We start from the raw sequence: 16,733 nt of genomic DNA, 5'->3' as shown, positions 1-16,733 counted from the left end.
CCATAGTCTAGAAACAAATGGGGAAGTAAGGAGCACCAGAACCCCCTACCCACACACACCCCCCATGTTTGTGCCCCCGCTTTCCGCAAAAACAGCCAATGAGGGAGACTTACCACAAGGTGGTAAGGAGAAGTAGAAAAGGGGAGTAGAGCTTAATATTTAGGAACTTGGGAGGTATATAATCAAGCAATCTGCATTGTGTAATTCGTGCTGCTGAATTTTCTGTAAGCACCCAGTTTGCAAGCTGTATCAATAAATACTCCTTTCACCGAATCTTTGTGTTCATAGACTAATCATTCCTGAGAAGGAAACTTGTGCTTTTATTTCCCACAGCTGCACTGAAGAAAGTGCAGAGAAGGGCGACCAAAATGATAACAGCTCCCCTAAAAGGAAAGGTTAAAGAGGCTAGGGCTCTTCAGCTTGGAGAAGAGACGACTGAGAGGAGGGGGATATGAAAGAGATCCATGAAATCACGAGTGGAATAGAATGGGTAAACGTGTATAGTGCCCTCTTACCTTTGCTCCATGTGTGTGTCACAAAGGAGCAGGCAGAGCACAGATGACCCCTATGCTGAAACCAAAAACAGGCCTCCTTACATAACTGCTAAGCTGTATCTCTGCCCTGTGTTTCAGGATAGCTGACTCTAGGCGTCAGTGGAGGAAAGGAATGATTTTGAAACAGCCGGGCTTGCTGGGAGGAAGTCAGTTGGAGAGAGAGACTGAAAAACAGCAGACTCTGCCTGGGGTCTCTCTGCAGAGATTTGTTTTCCTGAAGATCTCCTGCAGCAACTGAAGATTGACAGTGTGAAACAGGCTGCCTCTGAGCTGAGAGAGATGAGTTAATCACTGCAGCGATTTGGATAGTGAATGCTCTGCCGAGTTGGGCAGCTAAATGTAAGAGCAGATAGGAAGTATAAACAGAACTGAAGCAAGGAATCGCTAAGTCTCTGAAAACTGTGCAAGAAGTGTTGTGCTGCATTGCTTGCAGAACAGCCAAGTAAACACCTCAGGATCTGGTCCGATCACCATCTACTATTGGGAAGCGAGACCTTTCTGAGCCAGATATAATGTAATAGACTCTGCCACAGGGCTCTGGTTAATTCCTACGTTGTAAATCCAATCACCAAAAAAGAGCAAGAACCTCAATAATAAATGTACAAAAACCAATAACAGGTTCAAAGTACTGTACCTTCCATCTTTGGTTACAATAAAAAAGTGAAAACATTTTTGAGTATAGTTACTGTTCAGCGGTCATTTAAAGCATTTTCTGTTCTTTTCCTGTATGTTTCCTGAACTATTAGGGGTAGATTTTCAAACGTCACGTGCGCTCGCTACCCAGCGCGCGCACATGGATGACCAATTTTATAATGTGTGCACACTGGGGCAGATTTTCAAAGGCTACGCGCATAACATACGTGCGTAACCTGAGGAAATCTGCCCCTGTGCACGCCGAGCCTATTTTGCATAGGCTGGGCGGCGCGCGCAAGCCCCGGGACGCGTGTATGTCCTGGGGCTTGCAAAAAGGGGGGGTCCGGGGGTGTGGCCGGGGGGCGTGGTGTCGGCTCGGGGGCGTGGCGGCGGTCCGGGGCGGGGTCGCGTGCTCCGGAACCGGGGCCTGTGCCGGGGCATGGCGCGCCGGCAACCGGCTGGCAGGCGTAACTTTTGCTGCAAAGGTAGGGGGGGGATTTAGTTAGGGATGGGGGGTGGGTTAGATAGGCGAAGGGAGGGGAAGGTGGGGGGGGGGGCAGAAAAAAGTTCCCTCCAAGGCCGCTCCAATTTTGGAGCGGCCTTGGAGGAAATGGGAAAAGCCATCGGGGCTCCTCTCGGGCTCAGTGCGCGCAAGCTGCACATGTGTGCACCCCCTTGCGCACGCCGACCCCGGATTTTATAACATGCGCACGGCAGCGCGCACATGTTATAAAATCGGGCGTAGATTTGTTCGCGCCGGGTTGCGCGAACAAATCTACGCCCGCACATAACATTTAAGCTCTGGCCCACTGGGGGTAGACTAAAGCAAGTACGCGCGGCAACACATTGGGGCCTTCCCCAGTTCCCTTCCAGTCCGCTCCAATTAAGGAGCGGACTGGGAGGGAACTTCCCAACCCCCTAGCCTAACCTCTCTTCCCCTTCCTCTATCCTGCCCTCCCCATATCCCTATCCTAAATACCCCCGATTTTATTTTTCTACCTTTTGTTCCTGCTTCCGAGCAGGCGCAGGTTGCGCGCACCGGCACCATGGCAAATGGCCACTGTGCCGGGTGCCTCTAGCCCTGCCCTGGACCGTCCCGCCCTGCAGACCGCCCCTTTGTCTAGCACCGGGATTACGCACATCCCGGGGATCTACGCGTGTGGCTGGGCCCTTTGAAAATGGGCCTGGAGCGCATAAGGCTCGGCCACCCGCGAAAATCCCGGGCTTTTATGCACGTAAGCTTTGAAAATCCGGCCCTCAGTGAATAAATTAGGGTTGCACAGCCTGTTCCTTTGAGTAAGACCAGCAGATGAATGAAATTATTGAGCGCCTGATGCAGCCCATTGCATGGCAAGAGACGGTAGATTGAACTTCTGCGCTAGTAAATGATCTGATGCTGTGTTTTATTAATGTTTTCACTTTTTTTTATTGTAACCAAAGATGGAAGGTGTAGTACTTTGAACTGGTTATTTGTTTTTGTACGATAATTCCTAAGTTGTGACATTTCCTCATTATTTAAAAGACAAGTTGTTATCTGTATCACCTGTGAACCTTCGGATTGAAAGCAGATCCTGCTCTATATTGTTTGTACAATGACCTTGGAATTCTCAGCCACATTGTCGTGCCCCAGGAGGAATGAAGGGACATCTCTATTATTCATCCTAGTTACACCTTTGCATTACTGCGTTGCCTGTTGTTATGAATCCCCGCCACAGGACTCCACAGCCAGGCTCTCACCTTCCTTGCTGCCGGCTCCAGCCGAGTCGCTGCGTTCTCTGGCCTTCCACAGGCCATGGCTGGGCCTCTCCGCGGCGGCTTCTCCATGAGGGAGCCGCCGCCGAGCTCCTCCAACAAACCCTGCCCCTTAGGCACGCGCGCACGCACAGGGGCTCAGGATTTAAAGGGGCCACAGCGGGAAACCTTGGCCCGGCCCTAGGATGACGCCAGACGCCACTGGATATTTAAACCCAGCAGCTGCTCCAATGCTTTGACTTGCAACAAGGTTCACTCTGAGTTACTAGTTGATGATCCTGCATTCCTGTTCCTGATCCTGCGTTCCTGCTCCTGATCCAGTTCCTGCCTGTTCCAGCCTTCATGTTCCTGTTCCTGTTAGCCCAGTCTCCATGTTCCTGTTCCACTCCTGTTCTCCTGCTCCAGTTCTTGATTCCTCTTTGGATTGTCTTCCAGGTTCCTGACTTCGGCTTCGCTCCTGGTATTCCTGTTTGCTGCCTGTCCTGATCCTTAGTTTGTCTTCGGACTCCGTCAGTCTGCTGCCTGTCCTGACTCCTGGTCCGCTACCGCGACTTGCATCGCTACCGCCTGCCTCAACCTCCGGGTTTCCTTGACTTCACCTCTGCCTGCCTCGACTTGGACTGTGTTCTGACTATTCTTCACCTGAAGATTCTGTTGGTCTCCTGCCCCTGATCCGCATCCCGGCTTCGGGTTCCGCTGCAGGCCTCCCTTCAGTGGTTTCCATTCATCTCCAAGCCGGCTCAAGGGTCCACTTCACAACAGTTCGCAACACTGTTGCCCTCAGAAAGTCATGGGCACGCCGCATGGCTGCGGACTTCTGTGGGTCAAGGAACATTACACATTGCGGTGTACCTCTGTGGAGGGGTAGGAAGGACAATTTGCCAGTGTCTGAGTAATACTGGGCACAGGGATGATTGGTGAGTAATATACCCCTGGGATTTATAGGAAGCTCGCTGGTAATTCTAAACTATTGCAGGGCAGAGAACATAAAGATATCCAAAATCCATGGTTAATTATTTCAGGTGCAGAATATTGCTCTGAAACTGTTTGTATTGATTGTAGTTGCTGGTATATATATATTTTAGTTTAACCTTTTTATTATTTATGCACAGCTTTAATGCAGTCTGTTCTTGCAATAATAAAAATGCATCTCATTTATTTCAGTGTGTTTGCTGGTGCATACGGATAGTTTCCCTCTGAAATCTATTCACAGAGGTGGAATCCATTACTATACCCGTGGATGGGTCTACATGTGAATCTATTATTTACTCTTTCAAAAAATACAAAGATTAGGAGACACTCCATGATGTTAATAAATAGCACATTTAAAACAAATCAGAGAAAAATCTGTTTCATTCAATACACAATTAAGCTCTGGAATTCATTGCTAGAGTATGTGGTAAAGGCAGTTAGCATAGCTGGTTTAAAAAAGGTTTAGACAAGTTCCTGGAGAAGTCCATAAATTGTTATTAAGCAGATAGACTTGGAGAAAGCCACTACTTATCCTTGGGCATTAGCAGAATGGAATCTACTACTTGGGATTATGCCAGGTACTTGAGAACTGGATTGGCCACTATTGGAAACAGGATACTGGGCTTGATGGACCCTTGATCTGGCCCAGTAAGGCAATTCTTGTATTCTTATAATGCCTGCCCATTAGGAGACACTGCACTAAAGAAGCAAAGGGATCCTGTCTATGTGGTTTGTGACTGTGTAAATGGAAGAAACAGGTTCATCTCCATCTAAATATAATGTCTGCAAGATCATCACAATCCAAGAAGTTTTATTTTAGTAAAGTTTAACATTTGAACACCATCCAGTATGCGGAGACTGTGCTATCAGAGTCCAAGTTTACAAATGCCAAGGGCCTAAAAAACATATCTACATTCCCTTTACAGTGAGGATAATGAATATGTCTGAGCTATATTTGCACATATGGGAGACCCAGTCTAAACAATTTAATCTCATGCATAATAATTGTGGACTTTCTGAAAACCCAACTGGCTGTCAGAGACAAGTTTGAGAAGTCTGAGTTAATCAGAATGCAAATTCCACAATGCTTTTGAGATAGTTAAAAACCAGGAACAAATGCAAATATTTTGAAATGCATTGGCAAAAGTAATCATCTACAGTTTATGGACGCCACTAGCTAAGAAGGCACTATTAGGTACAGGACTTGTGAAACAATGGCTCCAACATAACATAACATATGTGGATGCACATGCACTCATTTTAAAGTTATCATTGCTGTGTATGTAAAAAAATATATATTATATTATAAACCAATAATTATTCCTTCTTAATTTCACCGTATAACAGATAAGCATAATTTTCTGATATCTAACATTCCGCCATAATGATATTGGATAAGGGATGCCCAAGTTTCATTAAATGACTTAAGACCTTTATTAAATTTACTCTGGTATAGCAAACATCCAAAAAGCGTGACCATCATGAACAGCCAGGCAGTAAGATGCATCTGTTAGATTAAAAGGTTCCACAAATTGTCATTTAGGATGTGCCAAGCAATTAGGCAAGGAACTTTCCAAGCATATGCAGGATTTGGCTTTGGCTGGAGATATTATAACAGGAGGATGGGGGGGGGGGGAGGTTGCAGATTAGAGGAGGGAGAAGGAGCAACATGAACTATAATGGACAAGCAGATGAAGCTAGACAGTTTTACTAAGTATTCTATTAGGCATATGGCGAATACCAAATGGCTAGTTAGCTCTGGATTCCATAGTGTAGTAAGTTATAGGTGCTCTGGAAATGTTTAAGCCAGTAACCAGACCAGAAAAAAATAGCAGCTCATTCAATAAATTAATCATTTACTAGATTACAAAATGAGAAATTACTACTTACCTGATAATTTCCTTTTCTTTAGGGGAGTCAGATGAATGCAGAACAAATGGGTTATCCACCTCTACCAGCAGATGGAGACAGAGCAAACTGACATCACAGTATATATGCCCCTGCAGCAACATCAGCCTGCCAGTATTCTCTTCAAAAGCAACTGTGGACAGACTAGCAAAAAACCTGATTAAAAACAGATAACCATTTCAATACTCCGCCAACAGGAAGCACTGAGTGAGCTCAGACAAGAATGTAATAACACTAGTCTAGGGACTGGAGTAACCAGTGTTACAGGGATTACTTACTAGTAATCCCTGTAACACGTAGGCACACAGGAGGATCAATATGCAATCATTCAGCAGCCAAGGGAGGGAAGCTGAATTCATCTGTCTGTCCTAAAGAAAAGGAAATTATCAGGTAAGAAGTAATTTCTCATTTCTTAGTGTCCAGTCAAATGAATCCAGAACAAATGGGATGTACCCAAGCTACTCCCGAATAGGGCAGGAGGCTGCCCACAGTCCAGTTAAAAGCACACACGCAAAAGTTGCGTTCTCCCAGGCCTGAACATCCAGACGATAATACCTGGAAAAGGTGTATAAGGAGGACCACGTCACAGCTTGGCAAATGTCGATGGGAGACAACAATCTGACTTCTGCCCATGGCACTGCCTGAGCCCTAGTGGAATGAGCCCTAACCTGATTAGGTAACGGCTTCCCAGCATCCACGTATGCAGCTGTGATTACCTCCTTAATCCAGCGAGGCTGGCTCTCCCTGTCTAGTACCACTGTGAAATACAAACAGGAGATCTGACTTCCGCAAAGGCTCAGTAACCTCTAGATACCTTACAATATGTTAGGGATGTGCAGAAGGAAAAAATGTGTTGCTATTCGGTATTTGTTGCGCCAGGACCCAAATCCGTTGCATCCGTTTTCATAGGGGGAAACCCGATTCATCCATTATTTGCATTCGATATTCGTTTTCCATTAAAGTTGAAAAAACAAAAAAAACCCCATCCCAACCCTTTAAATTTAATTAACTACAACCCCCCACCCTCCTGACCCCCCCAAGACTTGCCAAAAGTCCCTGGTGGTCCAGCGGGGGTCCTGGAGCGATCTGCACTCATGACGTCGGGAGCCAGGAACCAAAATGACGCCAGCGCTACCTTTGCCCTGTCATATGATAAGGGCAAAGGGCCACCGCGCCATTTCTATTAACGCAGCCGTAGCCAGAGAGCGGGAGATCGCGCCAGGACCCCCCCCCCCCCCCCACTGGACCCCAGGTAATTTAAAACATTTTGGGGGGGTTCAGGAGGGTAGGGGATTCATTTTAATGGGTCGGGGTGGGTTTTAGGGTTGTTTTGGTGTGCCGGTTTTCCCGCCCTCCCCCCTCCCCTGATAAAAACGATTTTTTAACCAAAAAAACTAAGACGATCAGATTTCCCCCCCCCCCCCCCAGCCAAAATCGATCGTTAAGACGATCGATCACACGATTCACATCCCTATTCTTTACCTCTTTGGCAATCCTTTCTTCTGCTTGACTTTTTGCCATCTTGATTACTTTCTTTGTCTTCCTCAGTTCTATCAGATATTCTTGTGCTCCTCCCTTTGGGATCCTTTATATTTCTTGAACGCTGTTCTTTTAGCCTTTATTTTGTCATCCACCTCCTTTGAGAACCAGATATGTTTCATTTTTATTTTTCTTTTCTTTACTTTTCTAACATATAGATTAGTTGCCTTGGTAATTGCTCCTTTTAGTTTGGTCCACTGTTGTTCCACATCTCTCTTGTTCTCCCAGCCTTCTAGTTCTTCCTCCAGGTACTTCCCCATTTCTTCTCCATATCCTTTTTGTGATATGAAACCATACCGTTTGATGATCACTGGTGCTGAGGTGGGTGCCCACCTGGACATCAGAATGGCACCCACCTCAGCGATCTCCCGCTCCCGGGACCCCCACTGGACCACCAGATTTTGAATAATCTTCTAAAAGATTTTTAGTGATATTCAAGTTTGAGGACTGTGAAGCCCTTTCTAAACTTTCATCTTACTTTCCGGCAGAGCCGCCACCGACCGCGAGGCTAGGCAAGCCAGCGAACCGGGTCCGAAATCTTCTCAACATCAGAAGCCAGCCCCCTCCAGTGATCGGGCCAACCACGCGACGGCTGCAGGGCAGCCAATCAGCAGAGGACCTGCTGGGCTTTAAATTTTAAAGCTAGCCCGTGAAGCGCTCTTCTCCTCCCTGCTCGGTTTGTGAAGCGGCTCGACGGAGGAACAGGCCTGCGCAATTGGCGCCGGCGTCCCACCGGGGTAAGGCCTTTCTTCTCACCACTCACCCAGGCAGAGCCGCCGCCGACCGCGAGGCTAGGCAAACCAGCGAACCAGGCCCAAAATCTTCTCAACATCAGAAGCCCGCCCCCTCCAGCGATCGGGCCAACCACGCGACGGCTGCAGGGCAGCCAATCAGCAGAGGCCCTGCTGGGCTTTAAATTTTAAATGCCAGCTAGGTGCTGTGTGACGAGTGTCGCGCGCCGAAGGTGCGCAACAATGGGGCCTGCCCCTTTGTGTGCCCCTTCATGCAGCACCAAAGTGCTGCCTAGAGCCACTCCTTTCTCTGCTGATCTCAAACTTCCACCAAAAATATTTGGACACTAGATCCCCTCAGACCAACAGCTCACCTATAAGTCTTCTACTCTCCTCCCGACAACCCTACCAACAAAATCTAACACTTCCCTCAAGCCTTTAGGCTCCTCACCTCCGCCTGAACCCTAACTCGACCTATTCCAACAAACATGCGTCGTCAGACATTCACAGCTAAGTCCTACTCACGACCTCAACCAGCTCGACTGAGAGGGACTACCCTAGCGCATCACACAGACGCCAGGCCCTGCTGGTCCAACCCCTGCTCCTCCATTTAATTCAGCAACTAACCGCTCATGCCCCATGCCTTTTCTTCCTAAGATGTGCACTTTTGCTATACCCATAACCTTCAATCGCAGGGTCAATAGGCCTAAATTGGATGCTCTTCCCATCCTCCGACAACAAAGGCTAATCCCAATTCTGATCTCACCAGTCACACAAATATTCAGATTCTCTCTTTTCACACTAACCCTATTCAATGCCCAATCCATCACAAAAAAAAACTCATATTCTCAACGACTATCTGCTGACGCTAAACCTGACATCTGTGCAGTCACAGAAACCTGGTTGAAACCTACATACATAGCATTAATGAATCAGCTCCCCATTCAACTATACGACATCCACTCAATCCCCAGACTCAAAAAAAAGGAGGAGGGCTTCTCCTAGCAACAAAAAAGGGACTAGGCCTTTCATTGCAGCTATCAACCTTTACAAACAATCTCGAATTAGCACTTTTCAAATCTGATAATTTTCAACTCGGCCTGATCTACGCACCTCCAGGAAAACTCGACTCGGACCCTTCTCCAGTGATTGAATTCATCGCCAAACATTTCAACACGGACAAACCAGCCATCCTGATGGGAGATTTCAATCTACATGTGGACGCCTCACCACAATCCCCCAACTGTGAAATTCTACTCACTGCACTCAGCCACATGGGCCTTAGACAAATTGTCAACAGCCCCACACATAAAGCAGGCCACACATTGGACCTCATTTTCATTAATGAGGGCATCTCCTCATTTACCAGCCCAACCTGCGATCCAGTCCCCTGGTCAGACCATCAGATCATTTCTACAGTGCTGCAAATCAAAGAGCACCCCCCTCATTACTTCCCCAAAACCACAATCCAGTTCAGGAAACCCTGTTCCATAGATCACCTCAGTTCGCTGCTCTCCAAGGATCTAGCCCAACTCGAGCTCACGGATGAAAACACTGCAACTACTTCCTGGTTCAATATTACAAACAAAGTTTCAGAACAATCCTGCCCAACAATCACAAAAACACTACACCCATCTCAGGACAATAGAAAACCTTGGTTTACCCCTGAACTAAAGGCCCTCAAGCAAGATTTATGAAGCAAAGAACACAGATGGCGCAAAAACCCATCCACCTCGACGCTATCGGCTTACAAATCACTACTAAGTGCCTATAGGAATGCCATTCTCAGAACTAAGAAAGATTTCTTTTCTAAAAAAATCCATCATTTCATCTTCGACTCCAAAGCCTTGTTTTCTTATGTCTCATCACTCACAAAACCATCCCCTCCCACCAGAGCAGATGACTTAGCACTCAGCAAAGCCACAAAGCTGGCCATCTACTTCGAGAAAAAAATAGACAACCTCATCAAGCCAATCACCGCCTCCCACCTGGGAGCCCCCCATCCTCTCACAACATCCCCAAAATGAAACTCTATTCTAGAATCCTTCGAGTCTTCCTCATCTCTGGAAATTGAAAACATTCTTAAGAAGCTCAAACCCTCCTCACATCCGTCGGACCCAATTCCCTCCAATCTTCTACTATCCATTCCAAACATCATTTCAAAGCCTATAGCAGATATCATTAACTGCTCCTTGGCACAAGGGCGGGTTCCAGACCAACTAAAACTCGCTACACTCAAACCCCTTTTAAAAAAAACCAACCTTCCGCCTACTGACCCGGCAAACTTCCGACCCATAGCAAACTTGCCTCTGATCTCCAAAATCATGGAAAAAATAGTAAACAAACAACTCTCCGAATACCTGGAGGAGAACAACATTCTTTCCCCATTCCAGTTTGGATTCCGCAAAATGCTAAACACTGAATCCCTCCTAACTTCTCTTTCAGACACCATCCTCCTAAATCTGGAAAAAAAAACAGCCTTACCTCCTAGCGCTACTAGACTTATCTGCGGCATTTGACACTGTGAATCATTCCATACTTTTAGAGCGTCTGTCAGACATTGGCATCAAGGGAGTGGCTTTCAGCTGGTTCAAATCTTTCCTTGACAACAGATTCTTCAAGGTCAGGATCAACAACAAGGAATCACACCCTATCAGATCCAACCTGGGAGTCCCCCAGGGATCATCCCTCTCACCCACCCTCTTCAACATTTACCTGCTCCCACTCTGCCAGTTACTCACTAACTTAAAATTAACGTACTACCTTTACACGGACGATGTCCAGATTCTTCTCCCAATCACAGACTCTCTTCAAAAAACCTGGTCCCACTGGAATAGTTGTCTGCAATCGATCAACAGCCTTCTCACCAGCCTAAACTTGATCCTCAATACCAATAAAAAGGAGATCCTCATCATATCGCCAAACGAAAACAACATCCTCCTCAACTCCCCAAGCTCCTCACAATTCGCAAAAACAGCCATCAATCACTCACCTTCCGTCAGAGATTTAGGGGTTCTAATGGACAACCAATTTAATCTTAAAACATTTGTCCATAATACCACTAAAGAATGCTTCTTCAGATTGCAAGTTCTTAAAAAACTGAAACCTCTCCTTCACTTCCGAGATTTCCGCCTAGTGCTGCAATCCATTATCCTCTCTAAAATAGACTATTGCAACTCCCTCCTTCTCGGTCTCCCTGCGATCACCATCAAACCACTGCAGATGGTCCAGAATGCCGCCGCCAGGATATTCACTAACTCAAACAAAAGAGATCACATTACTCCCATCCTTCAGTCACTTCACTGGTTACCCATCAAATTTAGGATTTCTTTCAAAGTTCTAATGATGATCCACAAGGACATCCATAACATCTCTAAGCAGCCAATTTCGTCCGCACACTTCAGACAGACCGGTCAGAAGAGCATACAAAGGCTCACTGTATGCCCCCCCTGCAAAAACCTCCCTAGGAAAGTGAGCGTTATCTGCAGCAGGGCCCACTCTATGGAATACGCTTCCTTCGGATCTTCGTCAAGAACTATGCCCGCACACTTTCAAGAAAAAACTTAAAACTTGGCTTTTTAGTCAAGCTTTTCCAGGAGACTTAAGCACACACTGATCCCGCTCCACGGAATAGGACTAGGGCTCGCGGACATGGGGCTCACCGCATGCTCGACCCAGTCCCTCCCAGGCACTATCATGTTATATTATTTTACTCATTTGCTATTTACTCTGTATTGAAGTGTTTGTAGTTTTTGTTCTCTTTGGGGTTGCATTTGTTCCTTGTTTTTCAGTTTTTCAAATGTTCCTTGTATCACTCCCACGCAGTGGTTCGGTTGTAATGTAAACCGGTGTGATCTGTATACCTTACAAGAATGTCGGTATATAAGAATTTAAAATAGATAAATAAATAAAATAAATCAGAGACATTATCTCCATTAGTGAGCACTAAATTAAATATAGCTCCCTCCCTCTTGGGTTCCATTACCATTTGTTTGAACACAGCCCCTTGCAGGGCATCCACTATCTCTCTACTACTGTTAGATTCTGCAGAAGGGATTCTCCAGTCTACATCCGGCAGATTAAAGTCTCCAACGATCACCGCTTCTCCCTTCTTTCCCATCTTTTGGATGTCTTCAACCAGATCTCTGTCAAGCTCTTCCTTTTGATTTGGAGGCCTGTAAACCACTCCAATAAAAATGGATGCCCCATCATCTTTTTTTAGGTCAGCCCATAGTGTTTCTTCATTGCCTCATCTTCCTTGCAGCTCAATGCTTGGATATTGTTTCTGACATAAACAGCACTCCTCCCCCTTTCCTATCCTCTCTGTCCTTCCTTAACAAGTTATAGCCTGGTATTGCCATATCCCAATCATGAGATTCTATGAAATATGTCTCTGTGACAGCAACAATGTCCAAGTCTGCCACTGCATCTCCATACCGTCTCCCTCTGGCGTCCCCGGACCGGCTCGACGGTCCAGATCCTCCATGTTGCCTGAAGACCTAGGGCACGTGCGCGCGCTCTGATTGAAGTACCGGCAAGGGCGCGAACCTCAGGGGTGTCCCCCTGAGATGATGTCATCCGCTTCCAATATTTAAAGGTCTCTGTTATCGCTAACTAATGGAGTTAGCAAGGGTTCGCTAAGGACTCGGTTTGGCTATCCAAGGTACTCTGCCTCCTCGGACTTACCAGAGGTACCTACTCCTCGGGGGCCTCGCTCTTTTCTTTTTTTTCAGATTACAGATAGGAACCGGTACTCGCTCCTCGAGGGCCCATGTTCCTGGACACTCTGAAGATTCTCTATTGCCTGGAAGCTATCGCTGCTACAAACAATTGTGAGTTACCATCGCTCTCTCAGAGCTTTCCCTGGAACCAGGTACTCGCTCCTCGAGGGCCTGAACCTTTCCAGCTCCTGAGCTTCCTTGAGACTTTATGTGAGTTTTGTCATCTAGTTATGTTCATGAACTCTGCCTACTCACTTTCTACAGTTTCTCAACAGCTCAGCCATCCTGGATCGCTGTTCCAGTACCTGAGGGACTACAGCCCTGCCGGGCATATCAGCTCACTACTGCCACTTCTGGTGGTTTCAAAAACCTGTTTAATAAAAGAACTAGTGTGTGTCTGTCTCCTTACTCAAGCCTAGCTGGTGGTCCCTCTCGGGATATCCTCCCGGGGGCGTGGTCATCTGCCACCGGCCCAGGGTGGCAGATGACCACTACTATATCAGAATTACAGATTGCTACTCTCAGCTCTACCCAGAGCTTTCCTAACAAGATTGCTAACTCCTCCCTCTGCAGGAGCCTGCAACACAGGTCCTTAACAGACTGCTATCTCTGCAGTCTAACTAACATCAGATTCCTAACAGATTTCTACTCCTATCTGATTGCTCCACCCATCAGGCATCAGATCTACAACAGATTGCAAACTCCAGCAACTTATAGCTTCAGATTAATAACACTTCTTCAGTATTTAATACAGAGAAGGCTTTTTGTACTTGTTGCACTTGATACAGTGTGTGTCTCTGCATCACAGGTCTAATTCTACCAGAGCCCTCTGTAATCCTGTTGTTTTTTGAGTTCCTTAATGCCCTGTGTGAGTGGGCGGTTGGGGGGTAGACTTGTGGGCTGCGTAACTGTCAAGAATGGGTGTCTGTGGGTCACAGGTGTTATCCTATCTGAGCCCCCTATAAATCTCTTTTTCCTTGACTTTTGGTTTTTCTGCGGTAATGGGGAATTAATTCCTGAATAATGTAAAGTGGGTGAGACTTTCTTTATTGAAGCTAATTCAGCTTTAACTTCAGCTGTTGCATTCATCGGTCCTCAATGGTCCTTATTCACGGCTCCTCCCGCTTACCTGGACAAGATGGCTACTGCCGCATCTACGAGCCTCCCCGGAATGGCTATGGTGCAGCCTCCTGCCATTGCTCCTCCCAGGTACCTACTAGGGTGCACGTGTGCACACAACCCACGACTTTGTACCACCCTTGGCATGAACCTCGAGGGCATTCCCTCATGCTGACTTCACGCCATTCAGTTATATTACCTTCACTCATTGCTAGCTCCCCGAGTTAGCAAGGACTCGAATCCGTTCTTGTCTACGCTACTCTGCTGCTTCCATGCTGCTGCAGGAAGCTCTCTCTCTCTGCCCTTCGGGGTATATGCTAACCTTGGTACCCGCTCATCGGGGGCCCTCTGCTTTATTTCAGGTGCCTTACAGGGAACAGGTACTCACTGCCTTGGTGCCTGTACTTTCTACAACAGACCTGGTGGAATCGCATATCTACAGCAAACACCTAGTGAGTACTCTAACTCTCAGTCTATCTCATCCACAGTATCTCCTCGCTGGGAGACCTGCTGTTGAACCTCCTGACATCATCAAGGAGAGAAGGGCTCCCTCTGCTGAGGTCCCTGAGACTGCAACTATGAGACTGCCTCACTACTGCCACCTCTGGTGGTTCATTTCAAGCTGTCCAATAAAAGAACTCTTGTGTTTGTGTAGTACGAATCTAGCCCAGTGCTGTGGCTCCTCACGGGGCTCCTACCCGTGGGCGTGGTCACCTCCACAGCACCCAAGGATCCACAAACACACATATTTGATTTTTGTAAACCGTTATGATGGCTGCACCGAATGACGGTATATGAAACTGAACAAATAAATAAATTAAATAAATAAATAAATAATTACATCAGCCAGCTCATTTTTCAAGGAAGAGAGTTCTGAACAAATAGGGTAAGCCCTAAGTTTCCAGACAATTTCCCTCAGAATAATGGCTCCACAATAGTTACATTGGATAATCCTCATTTTGGTAATTTATTTGATGGTTATTTAGGCAGACTAAATCAGAAAACAAACCTAGGGGTGGGTGGGCAGAGGGGTAGGGTGGGAGGGAGTTAAACGGTTAACCCTTGGTCAAGGATGTTCTCAGGACTCTGTATGTGCAATTGAGTTTGATAAGACCCTCCCCCTGATTGGTTTACTAAGTTAAACTTTTACTTAGCTGGACACAAGAAGCTTTAGTGCTTCCTAGCTCCTTGCCGAGCACAGCCCACAATGGTTCTGCTTGACCTCTGCTGGTTCTCTGAGTCGGCCACACCCAAGCTAGGTAGAGCAGGACACTTTCTGGAAGTTTATTTTGTCCTTGGCTTTAAATGATCCCTCAGCAATTTATGCCCCAATATTAATATCTAAACAGAGATTATTAGTGATAGCTAAATCCAAATAAGAGAGAGATTCTAATTAAAAGCTAGATTGGCTTTTTTTTTTTTTTGGGGGGGGGGGGTTCTTGAATCTTAAAGAAACCCAACAGCAAAGAAACCCCAACAGCAAATTAATATATAATATCTAGAAAGAGAAAGATTATAATGAAATGAAAGCACAGAGAGCAATATATTATACACAGAAGCCTTCGACAATAATTATAAATTAATAAAAACAGAGCGTACAACAAAATGGCGCCAGCCTCAGAGTGGCTGGCGCCATTTTGAAAATGGACCTGACAGGGCAGGAGTGACTGGGAATTGCTTCTGTCCCATTTTGAACTCCATAGGCAGGGTAACTGTCATCCAGGGAGAGTGGAGGGACAGGGGAAGGCCTGGGGAGGAGGGGTCGTTTCATTTTTTTCTCTCTTTCTTTTGGTTTTATTTTATCCTTTTTTAAATGTTCGCCATGGTGTTTGTTTATAGTAAAGTAAACAAAATGGAAAACAATTTTTTTTACAAAAAATAAAGCAAAATAAAGAAACACAATTGTTTTCTGTGCATACCCCAACCTGAAGATGACTACACTCAAGAGCGTTTAAGACCACAAAACTCCCAAGGAGGGATCTACATGGCTCCGAGAGCTTAAGATCACAACACATATATTTTTGTAAATAGTGCCCATTAAAATGCTTTAGCATGTGCTAAAATAGCAGAAATGACAAAAGCAACATTTCATTTGTTTGTATTGAATGAGAAATGAACCAGACGGACACTACAAATATCGTTGTTTGTTTTCCAATCATTTTAAAATGACAGCACACCCCTATGGATCAATTCTTAAGTTGATCCAATTAAAGTTATCACATCTTTCAAAGAGTCCAGTTTTTGGGCTCCAGGGCCAATGCAACTATTGAACCCTGCTTTACTGATATATTTGCACTTTTATCCTGTAGAACTGTTGCATAGGTGAAGTTTTTTTTTTTCTGCTGGGCTGAATTGTTTTATTAAATGGAGGGAAGGGATTCAATCATTTTCTCTCAGTTCTTAAGTCAGCAGTTGTTGTTTTTTTGTTTTTTTTCCTTAAACTCCCTTTATCCTGCCTTCTTCTCTCATGCGTAACCACATTGAAATCCAACTTACTTTTGAGCCGGTGATAAACTTGGGAACATCACCTGTCCCCCCATGAAGAATGGTTCGTTGTATCCCTTCGGCCATGAAGAGCTTAGCCTCCTCCATGGCTGGCTGTATCTTACCAGACTGCCGCTCCTCCGGACACTAGGTCTGAATCTGGCTGTGTGCTTGCAGTACATTACGAAGCTAATCCGATTCCAGGCAGGCGGATTAACCTTCAGAATGCAGGGATGAGAGGGAGCCTCTGCAGTGTTTTTCCTCATGCAATATGAGATCTGGGGAAGGCTGCATCATGAAAGCGCCTTTAGGCGTATTTT

The 16,733-nt window shown here is 46.0% G+C and overlaps 1 protein-coding gene across 6 annotated transcripts in view; it reads right to left on the bottom strand.

Annotated features, from left to right (window-relative positions):
* Window positions 1-16,521, bottom strand: part of AIPL1 (aryl hydrocarbon receptor interacting protein like 1) — a 53,773-nt gene extending 37,252 nt beyond the window's left edge. For all 6 annotated transcript variants that reach the window (XM_029613279.1, XM_029613283.1, XM_029613285.1 and 3 more), the window contains exon 1: window positions 16,426-16,521. In XM_029613279.1, coding sequence (XP_029469139.1) covers window positions 16,426-16,521 — 96 coding nt within the window. The remainder of the gene's footprint in view (window positions 1-16,425) is intronic.
* Window positions 16,522-16,733: the final 212 nt, after the last annotated feature.

Source organism: Rhinatrema bivittatum, chromosome 8 (genome assembly GCF_901001135.1).
Source record: "Rhinatrema bivittatum chromosome 8, aRhiBiv1.1, whole genome shotgun sequence".
NCBI lineage: Eukaryota > Metazoa > Chordata > Amphibia > Gymnophiona > Rhinatrematidae > Rhinatrema > Rhinatrema bivittatum.
The sequence above is the reverse complement of the archived record's forward strand: the minus strand, read 5'-3'. Positions and strand labels throughout refer to the sequence as shown.